The 26,275-nt window shown below is 41.3% G+C and overlaps 1 protein-coding gene across 4 annotated transcripts in view; it reads left to right on the top strand.

Moving 5' to 3' along the window:
• Positions 1–26,275, top strand: part of CADM1 (cell adhesion molecule 1) — a 346,265-nt gene that overhangs the window by 293,966 nt on the left and 26,024 nt on the right. For all 4 annotated transcript variants that reach the window (XM_043899796.1, XM_043899806.1, XM_043899815.1 and 1 more), the window contains exons 6-8: positions 8,633–8,732; positions 11,905–12,077; positions 16,564–16,644. In XM_043899796.1, coding sequence (XP_043755731.1) covers positions 8,633–8,732; positions 11,905–12,077; positions 16,564–16,644 — 354 coding nt within the window. The remainder of the gene's footprint in view (positions 1–8,632; positions 8,733–11,904; positions 12,078–16,563; positions 16,645–26,275) is intronic.

The following is a 26,275-nucleotide window of genomic DNA, read 5'->3' as shown; positions in this document are numbered from 1 at the left end:
TGGAAGACAGGGCTTGAGCTCCAACTTGGAAATCCTTTGGTCTTGTGGATTTAAGACCTAATTAATTGAACACTGAATTTTGCAGTGTTTGTTTGTTAGGACACTTATTTGTGGTACCAGGAGAAATTGTTGTGCCCAATTACATGAAAAATCAGCCAGATGTGTATGCTGTCATACTTTTAATAATCCTTACGTTTTTGGTGAGAACAGCTATTAATTGTGTAGTATGCATTGAAGTGATTAACATCTATGTAATTTATCATCTGGAGATTTCTGAACATAAATAAATGAGTTGTTTTGTTCAGCAAGGTGTTGACCTCTCAGAATTAGTGAATTAAAGTCCCCCCTCCCCTTTTTTTTATTATAAATATGAAAAGCACCACAATCAGCCAAGTGTTCAGTTATTTGATTTTCTGGGGCATTAGCCGCTCTTGTTTGTGACATTTCCCTGTTGGGTGCTCGTTTGCAAGCTCATTAATAAGGTTTTCTCACAGGACCGTTGCCGGGAAGGAAGAACGTACAGTAGGGCTCTTGGTTTCCCAGCTTTCATTCTGAGACTCAGCAAGGAGACGGCAGCAGCACGCGGTTAAATGTTGAAAACAGAAAATAATTATGCTCGCGAGCTGGAATTCAAAGCTCTCTTTCCTTAGATGTTAGGCAGAGAACAGTTTTGCTCTTTAATGTTCTGAAATGTATGACCCTAAACTCTTTCTGTGCGTTTTTTTTTTTTTCTTTCCCGTGTCTGTGTGTATAGCGTTGCTGAAATTTACAACAGGGTTGATTATAGCAGAACGTGGTAGAATTGTAGCCCGGTTAGTGGAGCTTCAGATCTGAGCGAACACTCTTGTCAAATAAAAGCCTGTTTAAAGGAGAACAGTTCACTGTCTGAGCGTTAAAAGAAAACTGTCTAAATAGCATCAAGGTGGCAACACATAGCGACATAAGCTGGGGATTCAAAGAGAAGCTGCGACCCTCAGTGTGGAATTCAGATTGCTGTGCAAGGTGGGGAAGCCTTACTCTGGACCGAGGTGGATTCGAAGCTCTGGAATTACTGCTATGTGTCTTTTGCTTTCCCCCATCGTAGCCTTGCTTTTTAAAATGTTTTGCAAAAACCCTCATCTAGTGAGGGGTTTGTGTGTGTGCCTATCTGAAAAAAAACTTTATGAGTTTTGAAAGGGTGAATGAAGACAAAGACTCTAAAAATGGGTGTTTTGAATGCCTTGCCTGCTCTGATTATCATCTGCCAGTTAATCGTGTTCATGGGCATCATTTTCAAAATGAGTTTTATTGACTTGATGTAGCCAGGTATTTTGTAAATCCATATTCTTGTTCATCCAGGGTCCACCGAAGGCTAGATTTTTTTTTTTCTTTCCCTCCCTCAATTGGGGGAAAATTGGGCATTGAGGAGATGATCAAAACCTGTTCTTTATCTGGGCCAAAATAAATGTTTCTCTTGTATTGATGAGCCCTGCAGTGAAGGAGGGAGAAAGGCCTGGAAATGGGAAAATCTTTCCTCTTTGGAGTGGAGGATAAGACACTGTTTGCCACGGCAGCTCCCGTGTCCCATCCTCTCCCCTATCAATTCTATTCCCAGGTTGTATTCTTCAAAGCATAATAGCTGGCGTTTTCAGATTTGGCCTGTTTCTCTCATCTCTCTCTCTCTCTTTTTAAATAGAATATGCTCTTCTTCCCACTCTCCCCTTCTTTAATTTTTTTTAAAGTGATGAACTGAGTCTCAGGGAAGTTATTTCAGTATTTACTATTCCTTCCGAAAATTGATGAAGGCATGGGGAACCCCCTGATTAAAACAAATGTTTTAAGCTGTTGTTTTTAGTGTTAGCACAGAGTAGGGGTGGGTCCAAGTTTCCGATGCTGTTAACACTGGCGTGTTAGCAAGGCGCTTTGCAGCGACCAGCGGGGCGGGACGCTGAGTCATCAACACTGAAAAGTCAACACGAAAACACTGGGCCAAATCCACCATGAGCAAGACTTGAACGACATGACTCCCAGGGGAGAAAGCCTTTGCCGTCATCCCTGCCTCCTGCAGGCACACCCTGTACAAAGAGGCTTGTCTCCCCACATCTCACCTGGTGTCTGACCTAATGGATTTAGGGAAGATGAGTCTCTGAGGCTGTGAACGCTGAATACTGTGTAGTGAAACTAGTCTTCTTAATGTGCACACTCAGTGGTTTTTAACTCAAGGTCAGATTTTGAGTCTGTGGAAGTTTAAATGGTTGTAGAGCTAACATCTCAAAATCTACAAAGAATGTTCCAAAGGGGATCACAGGGGATAAGGGGTGGGAGAGATAAATTAGGACATTGGGATTAATATATGCACGCTAGTATATATAGACTAGGTAAGCAACAAGGACCTACTGTATAGCACAAGGAACTATACTCAGTATTTTGTAATAACCTATAATGGAAAAGAATCTGAAAAAGAATATATATATATATATATATATACATGTATACATATATATGTATATATATCAGAGAAGGCAATGGCACCCCACTCCAGTACTCTTGCCTGAAAAATCCCATGGACGGAGGAGCCTGGTAGGCTGCAGTCCATGGGGTCGCTAAGAGTCGGACACGACTGAGCAACTTCACTTTCACTTTTCGCTTTCATGCATTGGAGAAGGAAATGGCAACCCACTCCAGTGTTCTTGCCTGGAGAATCCCAGGGACGGGGGAGCCTGGTGGGCTGCCGTCTATGGGGTCACACACAGTCGGATACAACTGAAGCGACTTAGCAGCCCCTTAGCAGCATGTATGTGTGTGTGTGTGTGTGTGTGTGTGTGTATAAAACTGAATCACTTTGGTGTACACTTGAAACTAACACAACATTGTAAATTAACTATACTTCAATTTAAAACAAAAAAAAGTTTTCTAAAAATATTGAACAACCAAAGAAAACTTCCTATATGTAAGGTGATTAGCAAAAAAAGTAAATAAAAAGAATGGCTCAACACCATCCTTTATGATTTCCCTTAAGATACTACTTTGGAATAATACCCAAAATGCTAAAAAAATGTGTAGTGAAATGAAAGTATGTAAATCAGAACACATGGGTTGAACCTCAAATTTGGGGAGCTAGATTGTTTGGCAATAAGAGCTGTTAAAGTGACTAAACAAGGTGGCCATTAGGCCAGTCTAATTAGGTGATTCTAATACCTTGGTAACTTATGTAAGCAAACCAAAACCTAAACCAAACCCAGTGCACTCCAGAACAATAAAACCCAGCCAATCACAGATAGCTAACCAGGCTCCCCAAATAAGGCAACTGCTTAGCTCTATCCAATCAAATAATTCCCTTGCTTTTCTTCCATGTTGTCTTTATAGAAACCTTTCCCCCAGCTCCTTTTGAATTATTTTCAGTTGGACTGCACTGTTGAACTGGATGTGTGCTCAAAGAAACACTTGAAAATTGTAATGTGACTTGTCTATCTTAGAACAGGGCTAAGGTGGATTCATGGTTTCCTAGTTTTCATTTAATCAGTAGCAGAGCTAGACGTCCATTCCCCAACATTTCCCAACTTTTTCATTCATTCATCAACTTGGTAAATACATACTAAATGCCTATCATGCTCCAGTCACTAACATTGTTCTAGGCACCAGGGATACAAAAAACGAAAACTTTTCTCGTTACAGAGCTTGTGCGGACACTCTTGCTATGAGGGTTTTCTCACCCAGTGTTCACTTTCAAATTTTGAAGATTTCTCAAAGATCTGGAAGAGTGATGTGTGGGTGAGTGTGTACCCCACTTCAAAGGCACGGGGAACAGCTCTCTGCCACAACATCACAGAATAAAATTTGATTCTGTTGGGTAAACAGTCTTTCAGTATCCACAAAGCAACTTACAAGTTGCAACAAGAGGAAGTTGTATTTTACTGTGTGATGTGGCACATGCTCTCCGGTCCCACATCCGTCCTCCAAGGCCTGACTCATCCCACTCATCATAGCTTAGCCCTCCTCGAGAAGTGCCGTTTAAGTGCTCCGATTCATATAGCAGATGTAACAGCAGGAGGGCCTTCACCTTGCAAACAAACAGCAGTGAAAATTTTTCATGAATGTATGATGACAATGGAAAGCAAGCCTTTTGCAACATATTCTCTCTAACTCCTCAGAGAGCTTGCTGTGACTCTGTTCTCTCACTAGCCCCAACCTCCTTGTGTCACTAGACATCACCCTCCTTCAGAGCAAAAGCGGCCTTGCCCAACAGTTTAGGCAGCCTTGTCATAGGGGTCAGTTCTTACCCCTAACCCCTCACCAAATCTCAGGTTCATCTTGGCATCGCCATGCTCCTCCAAACTGCAGTAACCCTCCATGATTGACAGAGACCCTCAGGTAAAGCGTCTCCACCTGAATGCACAGTCACTGACCCACGCTACCCTCCTGCCAGTCTGATTCATCTGGGCCCCCACCCTGCCCTTGTCTTTGCCCAAAACAATGAACGCTTGGTCCAGAGGCCTCCGGTCTCAGTCTAACGGGTGTTTCAGAATGTTGGAGGAAATCTCAGTCACACGAAGAGCCTGCAGAAGCACACTGGCACTTTTGTTTCTAGACCTGCTTTGCAGTCAGCGCATCAGCAAACATGTGAGGTCCTCTGACTTAAATTCTCAGGCAGGGAAAGTGTCAGGAGCCCCTGGGCTAATAGGTCTTCTCCCGCTGTGCTGTCTTATTTCAGCAATGCTCCTCTCTGGTACCTGGGAAGGATAATATCCCAGGCAAAAGGAAACCGCAGTGTTCTTTTTTTAAAAATAAGAAATTGTAAAGACCTGATACGTTAGCGCAGTAATCTAGAGAGGAGACGGTGACTTTTCATTTACATGGGAACGTGAAATACAGGTTCCAGAGTCTTGAGTTTCATCTTCTGAAAAGATCATAGAATATGGTGCAAGGTCAAACTGGCATGAAATCAATTGTAATCTGCCAGCAAGCCATTCTAACCTCTTTAAGAGTTTCCTTTTACATATATATATATATATATGTAAAATATATATATATATATATATATATTTTTTTTTCCCCTTTATAGAGAGCAAAGTCCATTTAAGGAAAGTCTCATCAAATCAGAATGTCTTTCTAATATTATTTTTTTAATTGGTTGCTACTGTAGTGTGACCTAAAGTCTCCTGGTATTTAACCCTCTGTGTGACTTTGACTAATGGCCAAATTTTATCTGCTATAGCAGTCTTGCTAAATGTCTTTTATGGGGTTTTTTAAAAATTACAGTGTATTATGAAAACCTCAGATCCCTCGACCTAATTGATTGTCTGTTGGTGATGCCATCTCTGTAACTGTAATGTTCCATGAGTGCACAGACCTAACTATTTTTCTTATTTTTATACAGCAGTTCCATTTTATAATGACATTAAGCCATTCTGAGCGATACATTTCTGGACAGTTATTGCACTTGGGCAGAAAGTGTCATCTGGCTTTTAGCCTTATGCCTTCCAACACCAACTGAGGCGTAAAGTGATCACCCAGAAAATGTACTAGGCCTTACTTAGCTCATTACTTAAAAATAAATCTTGGAGTCTGGTTCTGTTTCAGAAAAGATTTGGTGGGTTATAACATTTGATTTATGAACATAATTAAAGCATAAATGATGAGCTCTGGACTATTCCATCAGCCATCTGGATTGTTCATATTTTGACACACTCAGATGGTAGTCAGGATCTTCCTGGGGAAATCTAACAGCCCTGGGTTCTAGAGGTGCCAGCAGAGCCCCAGCATTTCTATGCCACCTGTTGAGAAGACTCAAGTTCCTCTTTCAGGACAAAGGAGTGGGGATCAAATTTGTTTTCTAAGTTTCGTTCACCCAGAGATGGATCTTGGAACTTAAACCCTCTGTTTGGCTTCTAGGTTTGGCGTAAATATAGCTCAGCTGCTCACAGTCGAATAATATGCCTATAAATACTACATGTGTCAACAGAGGAGGACATTTTTCTGTATTAATACAAGCGAGATTAATGTTTACCTTTCTAGCCGGCTATTAAGGTAACTGTGGCAGCTCTACCTGTAAGTAGATGGTAGATGTTTCTCCAGAAACCTAAAGAGTAAATTGGGAAAATCAATTATCAAAATTGAAAGTGTATTTTCTAAGGCTTGGTATATGTTTTTTTTTTTTTTTTAATGTAAATCCCAGGTATAGCAAGACCTTAGCATGTTCTTCCTAATTTATGTGAGCCATTGACAACCGGTAAACAGCCATTAGGAGCATAAAAGGCATTTAACTAAAACAAACTCAGTAGTACTGAAAAGGCAGGGTGGATAGATTTTCAACACTGTCTTTATTATTAATGGAAGTTGAGCATGTAAAAACCCTTAGTGCACTGTGCTGAAAAATATGCTCTCTGTGTTTGCTTGTAAATTACACAAAGAAGAGAAAGGACCCAAAAAAGCCTTCCACATCGGCCAGCAAGCACTCTGCTTCTCCTTAATTAATGGACCGAAGTCAGCAGTGCATGGAAAATGTAGACCTTCCGTGGATCAGAGATTAACCTATAAGCAAGTATTACATTTCAGCCCAAATTTGAGGCTTTGAATTTAGCTTTCCTCAGAACAGTTCCTGGGTAAGGATGACAGAGGTTTCCTAACCAGAAACTCTAGAAGTGCTGCTGTTTTTGAGTATGAATTGTAAGGGAGCCAGGATTTTATTGTCTGTGTTTTCAATGGCATAACCTTCTTCTCCTTTTCTCTTTGGTATCTTGTGGGATTTTTTAAAATAAATTTTACCACCCAGTTCTATGTGCTCATGTATTATACCACCAAAAATAATAGACCCCCATATGTCACCACTGGTTGCATATAGTCTACAGTATTATTTGTAACTCTCAAAGGAGGGTGTCCAGGAGCTGTTGACCAGCAGTCAGTGTTCATTCAGGGCCATCCTGTTTATGAGTACTTCTGCCTTTCTTTAATGACAAGCATCCCCACCCAGTTACTAGTATCTGGAGACCTCTATGCCATTTTCTTTTGCCAGTAAGTCCAAGAATAGAATCGTGTTGCTTGCAGTTGCTTGCAGGAGTCAGCTGGAGCTTTCAGTCCCATTAACTTATGTGCTCTGGCAAGTGACTTAGCTCCTCAGAAAGCATTAACAATTCAGTGTGCGGTGCACACCAGTGCATAAGAAGCCTCTCTCAAAAGGTTTTGGATGCCACATGGTCTTCAAGAGTCAGAAAGATCCAGTGCTAGGAACATGACTATAAAAATGCGCCTGCAATGCAGCCATCCCTAGAGAGGACCTCATGTGGCTTGTTTGGCTGTGTGCAGGTTGAGATGGCTGCGCCCCGCCATATTTCTCATTGCATCCTGATTCCATAGGGCGAATGATAATGAGTGAACCACTGCTTATAAAAGGCTAAGGGGCTGTTGTTTCGATGATGTGATTGTCCAAGAAAGTAAAGTTATGGAAATTGGCTTGACCTTTCAGCCAACTGATGTCTTGCCCTCTCATATGTATTACCTCTTGAGTACATTTCCAAAAATATACATTTATGGAGCCACAAAATTAAATGAGAAAACTGATTTAGGGATTACTAGCTTGTTAGTTCAGTATAAGGTGAAAAAAAAACCTTCCCAAACCCATTCAGGTTTTATTTGTAAATACATTTGTGTGTGTATCCACATTAATTCTGACCCCTCCCCTTCTCTCCCTAGTCCTGGTACCTCCTAGCATTCCTCACTCATTCCCACAGCCCCACAAACTACAGTTTCTAAATAGGTAGTGGAAGTAAGAATACCTATTCATCGTGAAACTTTCACATTGTGAAAGTTCTCTCCCTTAGGATAGTGTCACTTCAGAATACCTAAGTACTTGACTGCATTAGGAAGCTCTACTCGATAACACTTGGCTTTAATTATGGATTGCCATTGGGAAATGTGGTTTGAGTTCCTATAAACATACATTTCTTGGGACTGTCTCATTATGTTATCTCTATGACCTTGAACAACCTACATCATTCTCTAGGAACCTACCAGTGTTCTCATCCCTAAAACGGCATTTTCCACCACCAGTGGTGCTTCCTCCCTTAGTAGACCCTCAGTAACTATCAGTCTGCTTCCTTCTGATGTGTTTACCTTGAGATGTCATAGAGTTTCTTTAGGGGCCAAAAAACCTCCCAGTTCTTTATTCTTAGAGCCATTTGAACAGAATTCAGAAGTTTTGCCTTTCCCACTTGAAAACAAGAGGCAAACTTATTAATATGCAGCGTCACAACATATTGTCACATAGTAATATATGATCTATGATAAAATGTATCAATTCTGAGCACCACAAATATCTGTGGCTTCACCTCAGCATGAAGGCAAATGAGTTTCCTTTAGCTTGAGTGAGTCTGGAGATAAACTTCAATGTAACAAAATGTGTTTCACAGGAAATGTTTGATGTGGCACAGTTGGCTTATGAATCTCTTATCTATTTGTGGTTCACTCCTTAGAGTTATTAGGCAATTTAATTTGAGCAAATGCCAGGATTACTCACTAATTAGAAGGATGTTACTGAAGGCATGAGGATGGGGAGTGTGTGAGTGCTGGTAGAATGGGGTCTGTGACAGCATGCAAGTCTGGTTCTGCCTGATAATATCATTTGCTAAACATTATACTTTGTGTTGTTGTCACACAGATAAGCCTCAAGTGCATATTCAGATGACTTACCCTCTACAAGGCCTAACCCGGGAAGGGGACGCGCTTGAGTTAACATGTGAAGCCATCGGGAAGCCCCAGTAAGTTCTGAAGGCCAAGGTTGGCAGAGGGTCATGAGCAGTAAATGTCACAACACAGACATGTGCATTCACAACTCATCAGCCTGTCACCTGTCTCCTGCTGTAAAGGATGGAAGATCTTTTTCAGGAAATAAAAAGAATATTCAGTGAAAAGTGGAATAAATATCTGTGGTTCTTAAGGGTGAGGATCGGGAGAAAAATGAAATGCCAGCTAAGATTGAAATCTTAGCTAATTCTATTTTATTATCATCAGCATGATTGTCAGAACTATTTTCTCTTACCCACATAAAATAATCCTAATAAATTTTTAGTGTGCCCACAATCTAATGATATATCTGCTACCTTCTGTGCTAATGTCTTAAGCTGCTGGAAAGATGGTTTTCAGACTTAAATTAAGCTGCTGTGTTTAGGGCCAGCTATAGGCAAATGACTTTGCCTTGCTTTTCATTTTGCTTCTTCCCTCAAGGAAAAGTGACTCCTAGAAATATTTTTGTTAGTAAGGAGTGGTTTGGGAATTTTTCTCAAGGAGTGTGTGTGTGTGTGTGTACGTGTACACACACTATTGCAGAAGGGAAAAGAACTGACTTTTACTCTTTATTTTATTGAAAAGTGTAAAAAACTAAAAAAGCTACTTCACTTGCTCCTGCTGAATAATGAGTGAAAGTGAATTAGAGAAACTACATATGTTACCACTGATACAGCAAAAGCCATGTGGTGGTACCACTTTAGCTCTTAGTTCCATTTGGGGAGGAGAAGGAGTCTTTTCATCTTTCTAAGAGAACAAAGATTGTTTTTACCTGGGAATAAATAAACTGAGGGGAAAGACACTCTGTGGACTCACCACGTGGAACCACAGGTCAGCGTGGGGATCCGGAGCACTCAGATTTTTTTTCATCTGCAACAAAAACCAGCATTGAGCTCCCTCTGCTGTCCCCACGCTGTGGTTATCTCCCCCTCTCAGTGTTTTGCTAACCACCATCTTTGTCACAGTTTTCGTGCAAGGACCTCAGAGCATCTTCACATCTTCACAAAGCTTCCTCCAAGTCTTTGGAAAGAACTCTTCCCGTGACAGCTAAGCAATGAACTCTGAGCGAACAGAGAGCCAGAGGGGGCCTGTGGGCCCGCTTCCCTCCTCAACCCTCCCTATTTCATGTGAACTTCTCCAGGGCCGAGAATTTGCTTCTCTCTGTACTCACCGTTTGGAGCTGTAAAAAAGACCTTTAGGAAGGAGGAGGTGGTCTTCCTTTTGCTTTCCTTTTCCTCAGGTGTTTCGAAGTTATTTGGTTTTAAGTGCTTCCAGCTTTACCAGAGCAGTCTTCTTCTCCTTTGAACACTGCAAAAGCTTCAGCTGTTTCTTTGTGTAAACTGTTTAAGTCAGGTCCCCGTTAGCAGCTTACCTCCCCTCTAAAACCATCCAGTGGCGGAAAAGAATAAATTCTCCCCGGCCTCTTGCCACACATAGTACCAGCCACATTAACCACATTTACAGAATATGGCTTGCTAACCTATATTTTGTTTCTGTATTTTTTTTTCCTCTGAAGAAGGTAGTGTGTTCAATTGAATGTGCCACGGGGACAGTAAATTACATGTTTCCTTCGGGACATTGATGCCAGAGAGGGTATTTGCTTGTTCCTCTCCAATCGGCCTGGGTGCACGGTTTTCTGAGCAAGCACGCGTTACTCGCTGCTGGCCCTCCTAGCATATTACCTATTTATTTTCTCAAGAAATTGCATACAATAAAAATGGTAATTTAACTTGCCATTAAATGTTGTGAATGTTCTTGGCGCTTACCCCCACTGATGGTTTCAGCTGTCAAGCAGCGGGACAGTAGATCTGATTGCCAGGCAGACCCATTTGCCATTGCCTGCAAGGAAGACATATGCAAGGCTCATTTTTAAATAATTTACTGGGTGGTGATGACAAACCCATGTGTAATTAAAGAAAAATCATGACTTCGCATCCCCCTGGAAAACGAATGCTGCTTGACAGGGCTCATAACCAATGGACATATTGGTTATGAGTGTCCGTTGGTTATGAAGCATGGGTCTGTGGTCCTGATGCTGCTCCTGGAGGTCGTGCATGAAGTGAAGCTACTTCTGTGCTTGGATCCCTGTGACCCTGCCTTGAAAATGGCAGCTTTCAGACCCGGTCCTACATGTGGCCTTGACTTCATAGGGTCTGCCTTGAAGGATCATAAATTCAGTGAGTTTGAAAGAGACTGTGTGTGTGTGTGTGCAGCTGGAGCTCTGGAGTACCTTGTGAAATTTGCTTTTTCCTGATGGATACAAATGTGGTCTCTAATCATGAAAACAAACTTGCCTCTGATGAGCCAGTGCTGGAGGCCCCCAGGGGCACGTGGAGGTGTTGTCACTCCCCAGCCATTGATCTGGGAGCCTGTCCCCAGGCGCTGGCAGGTGCACACGCTGGGCAAGGGGAGCATCGCTGAGGGCCTTGGAGAGCCAGGGAGGGCAGGCACTTTGCCAAGAAACATGTAGATGGGTGGATTTGGCCTCGGAGGGTGTGGTGGCATCTTGGGTTGGTGGAGGGTAGGTTAAGGGTAGGGAATAAGGGGACACGAAGTGACTGCATCTTTCCAGAATGAGAAGAGGTGATTTTTTTTTCTTTTTCAAACAGCAGAGGCCAAAGAAAGCACTATTCAGAGGTAAAAGTCCATTCCTTTCTGCAAAACAAGAAATCCACTTACGTATCACAACTCTCTAAGCCAGTATTCTCTGTGTGTTAGTAACCACGAGATTAATGCATGTATCACTAGCCCAGGATTTGATTTTTCCCCCCCTAATTAATGAGATGATTAACAATGGGTGAGCTCTGTCCTGTCTGAATTGGTGTGAAACCACACAGCAGGGCATAAAAATAGGGCACATGGTTTATTTGCTGGTTTGTTGAAGATGGATTGGAAATAATGAGACTCCTGCTTGTGGCCTGTTGAAAATTTTTCAACATCTGATAATGTTTTTAAGAAAATTATATTCCAAACAGATTTGTGGAGCCTTCACAGCTGTAATTCTGTGAACTTAAAATTATCTCCAGTAGGTCCTCTTTAATTGTGTCAGCCTGCATGGGATTCATTTACTTCGTGGGTGAGAAGTTTGATGCAGACATCTTGGTGGGAAGTCATAACGCAGCCTGTCTGTCTCCCTTCCTTCCGCAGGCCTGTGATGGTGACTTGGGTGAGAGTCGATGATGAAATGCCTCAACATGCCGTGCTGTCGGGGCCCAACCTGTTCATCAATAACCTAAACAAAACAGATAATGGTACATACCGCTGTGAGGCTTCCAACATAGTGGGGAAAGCTCATTCGGATTATATGCTGTATGTATACGGTACGTGAGAAGATGAAGCCCTCTTCCATTTGACTCATTTACTGTGTAGCTGCTGCTTGTAATTCACTCCTAAAGCTTTTGGTCAAGTTGCAAGCCAAAACACCAGTTTGTTTCCTTCAAGAATTAAAGAAGCCTGGCCCGAGGTGGACCCCGGTGCCTCCACTAGGAGGACAGCGCCTTTTCTTTTCCTTTTCTAACCATGGGGGTTTCCCACTAGATCACAGACTCTGGTCATGCTGAGTAGGAAAGCTGTGTCCTCAGGCACAAGCTATGGAGATTATGTTAGAAATAATGACTGCAAAATTCAGCCTTACCAATTAATGGCTTTTCAGTTCAGAAAGTCTATTCCCAGTGGTATTTCCTGATGATAGCTGGGCTAGCCTTTCTCCTGGTTTGATGAGCAGAACTATCCTATTTTCAGCATGAAGCTGTTACATCCCAGATGTCGCAAGCCAGTAAATACTTGGAAAAAAATAGAAGGTCCCTGGTAGCTCCGTTAACCACTATAGCCACTGCCTTAGACACAAATGTTGGTTTGTGTTTTTTTTTTGTCTGTTTTCTTAATATCTTTTTGCAGGATTATTAAAGCACGTGATCAGGAATTTCACTCTCTAGTCAACAAATATGTATTGTGCATCTACTGGTACCAGCCATTTTAAACTTATTTCCCATTTACAGCTTACGGTCAATTTTGTGTCTAGTGAATATTCTCTATTTAGTTGAGGAGTGCACTGCTTGTCTAATCTTATGATGACAAATTGAGTCTCTCCTGTCCAGTTGAATCTCTCAGTTAGTTTTACACCAGGAAAAGTAGTCATGAGCTGACTTGACACAGAATGAATAACCATAAACGTGATAATTTCAGTGTCATGTGAATATATGGGCAGGAATGTGCATTTCTCTAATGTGAGCCATGTAAATAATCAAAGAATAAGTGTATGTGATAAATACACACACAAATCTACATATGGGAAGTCTATTCCATAACATCTTAGAACCTGACCACTTCCCCTATGAAGAAAACAGGAGAACAATCTTTTTGATGGACTAGAAAAATCATTTAATGAAATGATTGACCCCATGTTTACACGGATATTAAAATATGTCCTTAACTATACCTGAGGTTTTTTTCCTTAGCATAAAGCAGAATTAAAAGCTCACATCTAATCACTTTATGTATAGACTTCTGAGGTGTGTTTTCTTTACACACAACCCATGATGTCTGTTGTCCACACATTAAGCATTAATTCTCCCCAGTAGTTAAGGAGATCAGGGTGAAAGGAGTGGCTCTCCATGTAAGTGCAAAAAAGTTCTGTGTGCCCCATTTTCAGCCACCCCCTCGTTTTACTTCTATGAACCCCCCCTTAACATCAGGGTTTGGGCCTCATGCAATGCCCCAAACTTGCTGTTATCCAGGTTTACAGACTCTCATTCAACTCTTTAAAAACGGCAGATGTTAAAAACGCAGAGACAAATTTTCACCAGTCTATTATATGCTTCCTTGATTCAGAAGACTAAGTTATGTGGAAAAACAACTTTGATTTATTGTACCCACTGTTCCGACATCTCAAGATGAGAAACATTTTGTGGATTTGATGGACAGGTAGTTTTGAATCATTTTGGATCGCAGCTTCTGGCTTGGCGTTTATTAAGGGCTCTCTCACTTCCTTCCATGTGCTAAGATGACAATCTTACATGCAGGATCACCTCCAGTCTCCATAGTAACAGGATGACCAGGTAATGTCATCATCCTCCCATTGTGCAGATGATAAAATGAAGCTAAGAAAGGTCACATAAGTTGCCCAAGCACAATTTTACTAAGTATGTTTTAGAGTCACTAAACTTTGACTCCAAAGTCTATAGTGAAATGAGTGTCTTTCTTTGTAGTTCCTCTTTTTCTTTCTGCTTGCTGGTAGAACAAGATTGTTCTTTGGGAATGAACTCTCTGGGCCAGAGTTCATTACTTAAAAGACAAGAAACAGAGACCCATCCATTTAGGCAGGGGCATCTATATCCACCTACCTCCCCAACCCAGCATGGGGTACTTTGCCTGATCCAGGCGATTTGCTCGATCCTCAGTATGCTGCCCCCCTTCTGTAACCTGTGCTAGCAGTAATGCTTGGAAAGGCGGGCTGGAATGCTCACTCCAGTTGTTGCTACTCTAGTGATAAAATATTCTAGCAATTTGAGAAGATGGTAAGTAGGTTTTCTTTTCAAAGCCAATTGATTGCACTACTACAGTAACTTTCAAAGTTCTTTATGAACTCAGAGTTAACGTGCCTTTAAAATGTTTAATTCTCTGGAAGTAACTTCTTTACTTGGAGAATCTATCTAGTTAGTGCCTCAGCCCCAATTGGTTTTGTTCTTTTAGCCTCAATGTGTCAAATAGCTTATTAGCTCCACTCTGTATTTTCTTAAATAGTGACCTCACATTGCTCTTAACACTAGAAGTGATCTAAGCATTATACCTGGTAACGGAATATAATTCATTTAGGTCACTTGAGCCACATGTGAAGGACAAATTACCCCAGTAGTGGTAAAAATAATTGAAAGTGTGTGATTTTCACAAACTGAAAGGGACTGGTGACCTTTTTTCTGAAATCTCTGCCCTCGTTAGTCTCTGTACCTCTCCGTGTCCGTAATCGTAGTTTCAAATCACCTTCAGGTGCACTTTGGTTGTGTGGTGGACATCACACATTTTTGTGCCAATGCATTTAGAAATAGGAACAGAAATAGCTTTATAGTGTGTCAGGGGAGGTCTCCCAGCCACAGATGCTCCTTTGAGTGATGAATATCGTCACTGAATCAGAACAAAGAAGGCATGTGTCTGGGTGCAGCTGAGCTGGGGGCGTGGGCAGAGCAGGATATCTTGAGGGACCAGTGGCCCTTGCTCACCTTGCGTCCCCACCTCACCTGTGCCTGCATCTGCCACGGGGTGTGGGTGCATCCAGTGGTCTGCCAGGTCACAGAATGCTTCCGCACCTGTGGCCTCCATAAGCAAGTATCCACAAAGCTCAACTGAATGTACTGTCTGTTCTTCTAAAAAGGTTGTTTGAAATTATTAATTTAATCATTTCTACTTCTTGGAGGAGAATGATTTTTTTTTTTTAATGGATTCCTTTTGGCGCTTGTGTGAGGCTGTTTTCACTAGTAGTTTGCTGGCACCCTCAACTTAAACGAACAGAGTCTCCCCTAAAACAGACCCGTCTGCTGTTGATTCTTCCCTGTCAGATTTGTACGTTTGGGTATGTGTGAGAGAAGTTTGTGAGAAAAATTAAAACCTCGGATTGTTGATCAGTGGTAGAATCGTTTAAGCAGACCGTCTAACCAAACACCGAGATGATGTTCTTATAAACTTCTAGGAAGTTGTGCCAACAATAAAGGTACAATATATAATTAAAACTTGGATGTATTAATTAGACAGTCTGAGAGCTCACTTGGAGATAAAAGGACACCAGATGTGTCAAGGAGAAAAAGTTGACGGGCTTTAGATAAAATTTAAAATCAAAAGCCTTCAAATCATCTAGTGCTCTATTATAGCAGAATGATTGCTTTAGTTCAAAGTCTTGCTGACAACTTAAAACATTCAGTTTGATCATTTGGGTCAAAAATTTTTTTCTCTTTCATATTTGCCTTCCCTTTTTCCCCCCAAATAATTTTTGAGATGATAGAAGAATATACAGTATATCTAACACCTGACAGAGAATCCCCTATCAGATTTCCTGGTTTTGAGGGTCAAGTCTCATTTATATTTAGTTCTCTTGTTTACAAGATGGAAATGTTCTTCGGTGTTTATCACTGTCACCCACGTAGGTCAGGCTTAAGCAAAGGCGACGAACTCATTAATATTTATAAGTTGTAAAATTTATTGACTTTTAAGAAATAAAATCTCAGTAAAATCTCACATGCCTAGAACTTGATATTTAGTGGTGACATTCTCTCTTCTTTGTATTTATTACAAGTATAGAAGTAGTTTTACTTCCTGCTGGGATGTATTGATGGAGAATAATGAAGTTAACAGTCAGAGAGCAGGAGGCAGGCGAGCACTCTTCCTTGGCCGATAGGAGCCCTTTAGATAGAGCAGCGCCATCTCCTCCTTTCTCCCACCGGTAAAAGTATAAAAGAAACTGCAAACACTACTTGTACCCTCTCGGGGACTGAGTCAGTCTAACCCCACCCTTTGAAGTCGGATGGGAGGGTGTCATATGTTTTTATTTTTTCCTCCCTTTTCTATTTCTCATCTTCTCATCCCTAGTTCACTTCATTAGTACAAATTTTCTTTTCTTCTTTTCTTAGCTCTTCCTAATAAGGCTTTGGGATATAATTAGAAGACAAATCTTTGTGGGGGTGGGGGGTGGGGATTTTGAGTTTTAAAGAGGAAAGTCATCAAACAAACATCTCAGTGTCTTCATGCCTTTGTTTTGTCATTACTGGTCATTGTTGTGTTCAGCATTGTGGGTTTGATTTTCCTTTTTTTTTTATCCAGATCCCCCCACAACTATCCCTCCTCCCACAACAACCTCCACCACCACCACCACCACCACCACCATCCTCACCATCATCACAGGTACGGTACCTTCATTGCCATTGAAAATGTCCTGAATGTATATTGTCTTTCTGGTATGTATAAAAAGAAGAAGCCTTAAAAGGTCTCTTTGAATCCTTGGAATTGAAGTATTCCTTCATTTGGTAACTTGAAAGACATTAGATACTATGTTCTCAGGTTGAATCTTAAGGACCTCAGAAAAATCTTTAACATCCAAGCAATTTAACAGTAGGATCAGCTATTTTGCAGAATTCTTTTTTAAGCATCACCGTGCAAAGCAAAATGCTAGGAAAAATGGCATCCTGGCTCTTAGAGGCTGGATAGCTTGTGTTTAGCCATGGTTGGCAAAATGGTAAGTATCCTGGCTTTGGATCATCTCCTTCTCTTAATTTCATCTTAATCCATGTGAAGGAAAATAGCCACCCTTTACCATGCCTATGTGGGCCATGTTCCTAAATGCATCATCCTTTTTGTCCCAGAGAGTACCTGCTGACAGTGTGTCTCCTGGGGACCCACCATCCTTTCCACGCTGGGCACTCCTGTATCCCTCACTGCCCTCCGTTAAACGTTGGAGGAGTGGGAGAGGCAGCCACAGCAGTTATCACTCTGTGGTTTTGCTCTTTGGACTCTCTGAAACTTATTCAGAAAGTTTCACTGTCTCCTATTTCTGACCATCACTGAGGGAGGAGGTATGCCTTCCAGCCCCTTCTTCCTGTTCCTCAGCAGCTCTCAATGCTTGATGTTGCTTGTCTGGGAGGCTTTGGAGTTTTCTCTGCCAACCAGGGTGGGAAAGGTTACAGCCTTACCATGTCAACCAGTCATGCAAGATTTCCTTACGTAAGGCTGCACCTATCTGCTGTCGACAGGTACCTGCCCCCAGAAACACGGAAAAGTAATTTTTCTATGAGACCAAAAAAAAAAAACTCTTTAAAAATTAACTTTTGCACTCCATCTCTGAGCCATGTGCTCCACTGTACAATCCTATCACTGAATTTCTTTAAAATCGCTGAATAGTATACTTATCTTTATCCTCCTTACCACCCTAGATATGGCAAACATCCTTCACATTAACTTTCTGGAGATGTTTTCAGTTTTCACAGGACTCGGTGAGATAGACAAAATGAAAATTCTAAATGGTGAGTGAAAGAGGAGGCCTCATCAGTTTATGAAATACAACAGTAGATGGTCTGATTTCAGTTTTCTTCACCTTTCTTAAGTACTCCAATGGAACAGAGAACTTTGAAACAAGCCACTAGTGAGGATGGTTCTGAATGATGTTTGTGAAAACATCAGTGTGTGCCCTTAATTGAAAAGCTTCTGAAAATCCATCAATTGGTGTCTGTGTGTTACTCTAAACTCAGCTCCATCCAGGCCGCTTCCTAAATTCTTATCTGTGTGTACTTCCCTTTTAGCTTTCTGTTAGTTTCTTCTGATTCTTACGTTAACTCAGTTTATCAGTAGAGCAAATAGATCGCTCCCACTTTCTGTATTGTTAATAAGGACAGCAAAGCTGCTCCTTCCTGACTGGATTTCTAGAGCAACCACGCTAACATCTCTCCATGCTGTGGACCAGGTGTTTGCTTTTCATGATTTCTTCCCTCTTATCCCAGTAGCAGGCCAATTACGCTTGAGCTCCTGTTACCGGTTTTCATGAATTTTCCTATGAACGACCCTTTGAATGTCATTGTAAATTACATCAGCCCACTCGCCACTGCCCTGCCTGTGGTCTTTTTTCTTTACAGAGGTTGCCCAGGTATGAGCCCACCTTGATTACCTCTCCTTGTCGAAGTTTCCATCTAGGTAACCAGTCAAGTTTACAGCATAAGCGCCACATTGCTCCTTAGTGTGGAGCCAGTACTTTTCATCTGTGGCTGGCCTCTCACTAGCTTAGGCTATTTTTATTTGTTTTAAAGATCCTTCTTAACAGCCCCTCAACTCCTCCCCTCTCACCATCAATCTCAGCAACTCGACAGAGGCGCTTCAGTCACACTCCTAATCCTTCAGTCCAGACTGAAGCTCATCCCATGTCCTGAAACAGCTACAACTCACTGTTATCACAGTTCCAACCACAGAGACTCCATTAAGAGGAAACTTTAAAAACAAGCAGTGCTGTGTTTCTGGCCACATCACAGGTACCTTCATAGGGACTTGTCTGCTCCTCCTCCTCTCCTCTTGGCCTCTCAGCTCAAGGTCACGAAAGATGACCTCATGGATGCACTTTTGGCCTCTCGGTGTCCCTGGCTGAGCCCTCTCCACACACAGGATGCACTTGTGGCGACGAATGCCCTGGTTTCTCAGTGGCACACCCAAGAGTCGTTAAAATAAAAGTGCCTCTAAAACAGCACTGGAGAAGCCGTTGGCTTAATGGATGTGATCTCACAGGCTTGCCATGTCTTAACAAGCAGTCTCATATATATTTATCTTGCCCAGAAAGTGTGCTTGTGGAATTTAACATTTGCTCCTTTCTTCAAACAGATTAAAGGTTATGGAGCCGAATGATTCCATGTCCCATTTTAAAGGTCCAGGCCATCCCCTAGATTTAGGTTGGTTCCTAAAAAATCTTCCAGACTGAATCTTGACAAATGGAGAGCTAAATTAATTTCTACTCCTTTTCTTTCTTGTACTATTTGGTACATTACAGCTAACCATTAGCCTTAAAAGCTTCAACAGCTAAATCTAGTGACAGTAACATAAAGCGTTGGCTTAAAAATAAAAAAGGGAAGAGGAAGCCCACAGGCGTCTTATTTCTTTTCTTCAAGGCAAATGCAATGACTGAAACCCATTCCCTAGGTCAGAGTTTCATTACGAGCAAAATGTACAAATGCAGTCAAAAAGATGTTTTTAAACTCGAAAGGTCATAGATGATTTCTGATGTCTCTGAAAGGAAGTGTTCCAGCATTGTCTTTTATCTTCCACAACCAGAATAATCGAATTGTTCCCCTTGTTAGGGAGGCAGGCCTTCATGAGTTCTCAGTCACCTGACTCCCTCAAAACATATTAGCACTTCATTCTGGAGGCCCTGGTAACAGAGGAATTGTGAGCCCAATCTGAGACTTACCACATGGCTCGGTGGTAGAGAATCCGCCTGCCAGTGCAAGAGAAAGAAATTCGATCCTTGGGTCAGGAAGATCCCCTGGAGAAGGAAATGGCAACCACTCCAGTATTCTGGCCATGGGCAATCCCATGGACAGAGGAGCCTGGTGGGCTACAGTCCATGGGATCGTGAAAGAGACAGATATGACTGAGCTATTCAGCAACGACAGCCTGACTACTTGATGCTGCCCACCCAGAATCATAGGTGGGTGGCGGAGCAGGGCATCCCTGCCTCACATCCATTTTGCGTGGGGAAGCTCTCCTGACTTACATGTAAAGGCCACATCTAAAGGTAGCTTCATCTTTGGAAAATTTTTGCAGGCTCTAGAGTACTGAAAGGGTGATTTGATGTCTGTTTGCCATATGAGCATTGTTGCGGCTTTGTAACTATTCACCCACCATTAGAATCTTTTTCTGAATAAGAAGCCATTTGAGGGATGGAGTTGGGATGGGAGCCACACAGAGCTTCCTGTGATGTACCATAAGATTCTTTGGTGTCTCTGTTCTCTTTTGTGTACATTGATCTTCTAACCACATACTTCTGTTTTGACTGTTCTACTGGCAGGCCCCCACTTATTTTTTTATCTTTTAACATCAAGTTGTCTGTGTAGTTTCATTCATGAAGATACACGCTATAATATGAAAGTGCAAACTGCATAATTTAAATTGTCTCTGGCATCCTCTTCTAAAATACAGAGACAGCCAACTATTACCCATGGTAACAGTCCTCCATGGAGATTCCTTTCAGAAACCAGAATCAAAGAAAAATCTATCGCCATAGAGGGGGGAGCATTGTTATGTTTTGTTTTGAACTTTCTTTGAAATTGGTTGATTTTGTGTATCAGATGTACATAAAATAACCTGTTTTGTGTTTGGGGATAGTTTTTGCCCCTGTCTGCCTGTTGGGTCAGTTACCTTAGAAAAATATTCTGTGTTTCCTTCCGTAGTTAATGTGGATATTGTATTGTTTCTGCTTGGTTGTGCCCTGGGTTAGATGCTTGATGAGAAGTACCATAGAAAACAGTCAGCACTCAGTTTTAAACACCCTTAGCAGCCTAAATGTAAAATTCAGGCCGGGAGGAGTTCAACCTGTAGGTCACACTTATACGTGCAACTGTCATAAATTAAAAAATTAAAATCACCTTAGAATAAGAAATGAATAGCTATAGGGCCAAAATCTGAAACACATTTAAAAATCCTTTCTTAAGAATGAAGTAGGTCATTTCTAAATGAGTTTTTCTCTTTTTGAAAGTACATATCCAATTAAATATTTTGTGTTTCTTGGAAAAGAAAACAGCATGGATTTTCTTATTGGCGTCTGAGCGCCCAGTATTCAATATACCTTGGAGAAAGCTTGTCCCCCAGGCTCACATCATTATTTTGGCTTTCATAGTCTCCTACTCGTAAGCTTTTCTGTAATGTGGGTCAGATCACATAAATAAAGGAGGTGAGAACAGCCTTTATCCTTTGGGGATATTTGTAGAAGATGCCAAATTGGGGAAACTCAACACCCTGGCACATGTCTTTAGTTTCCTAAATGCAAAGGAAAGAGGTACCCCTGTCTTAAGACTGACTATAGAGCTTTGCTCCACATTGAGCTGTCTGTTCTCCAGGGTCCTACCTTCATGATGCCTACACTCTGCTGTTGACATTTGCATGATGTCAAGGGTAACACTCATAAGGCGTTCATTCGCCAAATATCAAGGACCCATAATATGTATAGCACTGTGCTAGCACCCATGGAGACAGTAAATTCCTGGAACCCCTTGAAATATAGCAGGGGTAATAGATTATACCCACTGGAACGCAATAGCAGGAGATACTGTGCACTCAGGGCTGATGCAGAAGATTGACGAGATCATCACAGAAGTAGAATTCGGTCTGTGCCATCAGGGAATGGATAGAAAGTGGATTGGAAATTAAGCATTAAGACCTAACTTTACTTCAAGCATCTGTCTTCGGTGTGTGTGCATGTCTTGTGTGTGTTTATATCCTGGGTATATACTAAACCATTGTTGCTAGGAGATACTCATCTCTCATCCTAGAATGTTCACTCAGTTGCCTTTTTTCTTGAGTTTGTATCTACTCCATTAAGACTGTTTTTCATTCATCATTTATTGAATACTTATCAAATGTTACTGATATATATGCCAGTATGTCTGGTGACAAGAATATTAGGGCAGAAGCAGACACTCATGAGCCATCTTTGTTGTAACGAGCTCCCTTTTCAGGCTTTTGCCCCCTAAGTGCATTGACTATTTTTTTCCCATACTGTCTCAAGTGTGTCCATTTTATTTTACTGCTGCTGATAAGCTTATTACAAATACCGTCAATAGCCAACTGGTTTTGACCCATATTGACTTACTGGAGAATGGAAGAAATTAGTGATGAAGGTCACCTGAGTCTGCAGTTTTTTTTTAAAAAAAAGGAGGATGAGGGATAGGAAGTGAGAATTTTTCTAATGCTTCTAATCATCATTTCTGTCATCATCTATACTCTTATGTTCCTTGTTGAAAAAGAATCCAAGAGAGAAGGAATTGACATGTTTTCATACTGAAGACTGATGCACAACAGTGCAAAAAAAAACCCATCTCATTTTAAATACAGGTTTCTTAGGGTTAGAAAGCTGGAGCTATCTCAGTGTTGGGAAACGTAGGACTTGGCAGGAAGGACCCAGCTCTTGGAGGATCTGCCTGGAGATGAGTATCAGCTACTACTTCTAGAGCTGCTCCCCACTCTCCACCATCAGCCTATGTCCTTCTTTCTCCCATCACTGTGCCTCACCCCTCTCTGCCACTCTTCCCACCCAGCACTGCATTACAACGTGGGAGAGGAATTGTTCTCCTTGTTAAATGAAACCACAGCACAGATTCCAATTTTTTTGTTAACATCTGGTTTGCCGATGCAAAGATCTCAGGGGCATAGCAGCACTTGAGAACAATTCTGACGAAGCTTTTAACAAAACTTGAAATTAACCAAAAGGAAAAACCAAACCTAGTCCCCTTCTTGCAGTTCCTTGGTGCATAGTTTCTTCCTGCAGAGGAGAGGTGACGTGAAGACGGAAGGCAGTTTCTCATGAGTCTTCTACTCGGGCCTGTTAGCTTCATTCCTATCTGCTTCGTCCATCCCTGAGAAATGGGAGTTTAATTAAAACCTAACATAGATGGAAAGAAGATTAACTGGGAAATGGGTAGAAAATAAATTTCAAAGTTTAATTTTTCAGCATGTTTGCTTTCAATAGATTTCAAGTATGTCAAAAAGACAAGAAAAAAACTATATATTGGCTAATATATATTGGCTAGTGCGGCACAACTGTGAGAGTAAAATTGTCAGGGGGATTCCTCGCCTGCCCTGGCATCTAGATTTAAAGCAGTTCCATAACACAAACTGAAGGGGAATTCAATTAAGAAAACCCATTGGCTCCTTATTGACTTTAGTTAAGAAAATAAACCAAGGGAAAGTGTATTAAAATATGTCTGGACTGCTTAGTATGCTTTCATTTAAGCTTATGACAATCAAAATGGCAGAATTTAAATTCTTTACAATTAAGCTCTGCTTTCAAGCAGACTGGGTTCTCTGGGTTATTACCCTGTGCATTTTTTAATGTACACCCTACTCCCACCCCTCCCCGCCCCCCCCAAAAAAGGCAGCCTTGCAGTGAGTCTGGGTATTGTAAAGCAGGAGCACCGCAGAGCAATTGGAGAAGAAAAAGTATTTAAGGTTGTAAATTTAATTTTGTTCTTGGATTTTCATTTTCATTTATGGCACCCGTTGAGTTTGAGACCACAGACTAATTTATGGATTAGTTTTAAACCCCCAGTCTGTCACACTCAATGAACAATTCTAAGTTGGAGAGAATCCATATGAAAGGATTAGAATGTGCCACAGTGGAGCTTACACATGACTGTTTCAACTAAATAGTGTCCAGCTGCCTCACACGCATTTTTTGGTGGGTTTTGTTTTGGGGATTTATTTTTTTTGCTTCTTGGTTAAACAGGTAGTGTCTCTAATCTGACATATCGTCCGAACCTTTTGATTTTGAAAATATACTGCCATGTGAAATATAGGTGATGTTTAATTTATTCACGGTAGAGTTCCATAAACTGTTTGTATGGCTGGGAGACTGAAAGTCGATATTTAGCGAAATGTGCATCTTTCAAACCGCAGTGCAGGCCCTGCCCTTGGTTACCTTGTTTAATTATACTCATAAAACAGCTAGAGAGTGACTATTAAGACCACGCACACTTACTGGCTTTGCAAGAATGTGGGATTGTTTTTTCTTGACCATATAAAATAAATGTACGATAAATTTCTCCCTCATTGTAATTAAAATTAAAATAGAGACAATAGCTCAACAAGGCCTTTTTAATTTCATAGCCCTATACCACCGTTAAGTCCACCTCAACTTTCTGTGACCTATTTTTCTCCTAGGCTTAGTGCAAAGATTATTTTTTAAAGACAGCCACAGAATGAAGTTTGAAGAAAGTCTCCGTTAGGGCAATTAGGCACTCTCATTTTTCAAGTTAATTACAGCCTATGTTATCTTCTATTGGAAAGTTACTGTTTGCGTCTTGCCCATACACTTAAAATGTTGTAAAACAAAACAGTGACCCCACAAGTTGATTCACAGGGGTGGGCTAGCACATCTCTCCAGCCTTCTGATTACGATACCTTAATAAATCCTACTTCACAGAGCCACACTCACTTCAGAGCCAGGGTGTCTGTGGTTTCTGCGTGAAGTCGTAATGCAATTATGAAGGAGAATTAGATTCTGTCACAGTGCTCTCCTGCGGGGAGCACAAAGTCACTTCTAAAGGGTTTTTTTTTTTTTTTTTTTTCCATTCTTTACTTGAAATAGCCAGATACCGCACCAGATGCTCTTAGAGAAATGGAATCAGCAACTCCCCCAGTATACCCTCCATCTCGGTCTCAACTTTGTAGCCAACCTGTGTGTCCGCTGCAGTCTCTGCTCCATGGCTGATCCCTGGTTTCTGCCACTCCCAGCTGCAGTAACTGTGCTGTTTACTTGAACATGTGTTTGCTTTTAACTGTTTCAGAACCGTGTGTTTTCCTTCTCAACTTCCCTTTCTCTTCCCTGTTGGGTGCAATTGATGGATTTTGCATCCCCAGAACAGGGAGGCAAGCTGCACTGTGAACTTCTTTTGTTTATCCTCTAGTACCCACAGGGTAGTATACACCCAGCTTCTGTTCGTTTGATTTTGTCATAAAGCCAACATGATGTTGTGATGTAGGAAGACAGTATCTTGTCTTCCTACAAGTCATCTGTTAATGCTAAGACATCATTTTTGAGGACCCTTAGGTTTTACCCCAATCCCTTTCTTTCATTTTATATTAATGATTTAACTGGTGAAAATAAAGCATATTAGAATGCTGCTACAAAAATAATGAACCAAAATGTTTATTGCTTTTTTTTAATTTTGGAAAAGAGCCAGTGTCTAGCCATAAAATGTATAAACTTGCATTTAAGTGTTTCTATACAAATGTGCATTTGATTTTGCCCCTCCATTTGAAAACACTGCAAACTAACATTGATTTGGATGTTTCGAGTAAGGAGATGTGTTGTGAGCATCTGATGTAGAGATGTTTCAACTGTACAGTTTTTGGTATTGCTTTTTAACTGCTATTTTATGCATACAGACTTGTAAGTAAGTATTGCATTCTGATGTAGTTTATGTTTTTCTTTCCTTCATTTGTTCTTCAGAAACTCAGCTATAAGTTATATTAAGCTGCAATGGCCTCTCAGACTTGTAGTTAATTCTGGCTCCTTAGAAGGGCTCTAATTTTTTGATGGTCTAGGATTCTGAGGAGGGCATGCCAATGAAGGGGAACACCGGTGTGAATTCATGTGTCATTTTTATAAATCAGAAGCACCAGGCTCCTTGGACCAAAAACAAAGTCACATTTGGCATTATGGTGCATTTAAACATTGCCTGTGTCAAGTCCGAAAGAGTCTTTTGGAGTCTCTTAAACTCATGAAAATAATTACCTGCTGCATGATTTAAAAAAAAAAAAAAAAGTACAGATAACTACTCGCAGTGGTAACCCAAAATCCCACTTCCCCTCGACATAACCAGCTCGTGTGTGGGTGTTACCACTGGTCTCTGGCCAGAAGGGGACCATGGAGGCAGACACCTTGAGAGAGTGGAACTGAACATTAAAACCAGGCTGGACGGGTTGACGTTGGAATGAAGTTGGCTAGAAGAGTGGTATTAAAATGACTTTGGAAAAAGAATGTCACCATGCATTTTGTTAGATATTTATCCCACTTCCCCTGTAGCCAAAATGAAAAAGGAAATTTCTGGAGCCCCTTGGGGAATTTTCCATGAAGAGGAGCCAATATAGCAGGCATGGTTTTGAAGCCTGAAAGGTTTTGAAGGAGAAAACTTGAACAGCATTAGAAATAGAAGAAGAAAGAGACAAACCACGGTTTCTTCCACAGCAAGTGCATCTGGCAGTGAAAAAGCATCACGTGCCATCTCCTAATTCACCCTGGAGACAGGACTCCTGGCAGCTCACAACAGTGAAAGTGGTTCTGGAT

The sequence above is a fragment of the Cervus elaphus genome, chromosome 1 (genome assembly GCF_910594005.1).
Source record: "Cervus elaphus chromosome 1, mCerEla1.1, whole genome shotgun sequence".
Classification (NCBI taxonomy): domain Eukaryota; kingdom Metazoa; phylum Chordata; class Mammalia; order Artiodactyla; family Cervidae; genus Cervus; species Cervus elaphus.
The sequence above is the reverse complement of the archived record's forward strand: the minus strand, read 5'-3'. Positions and strand labels throughout refer to the sequence as shown.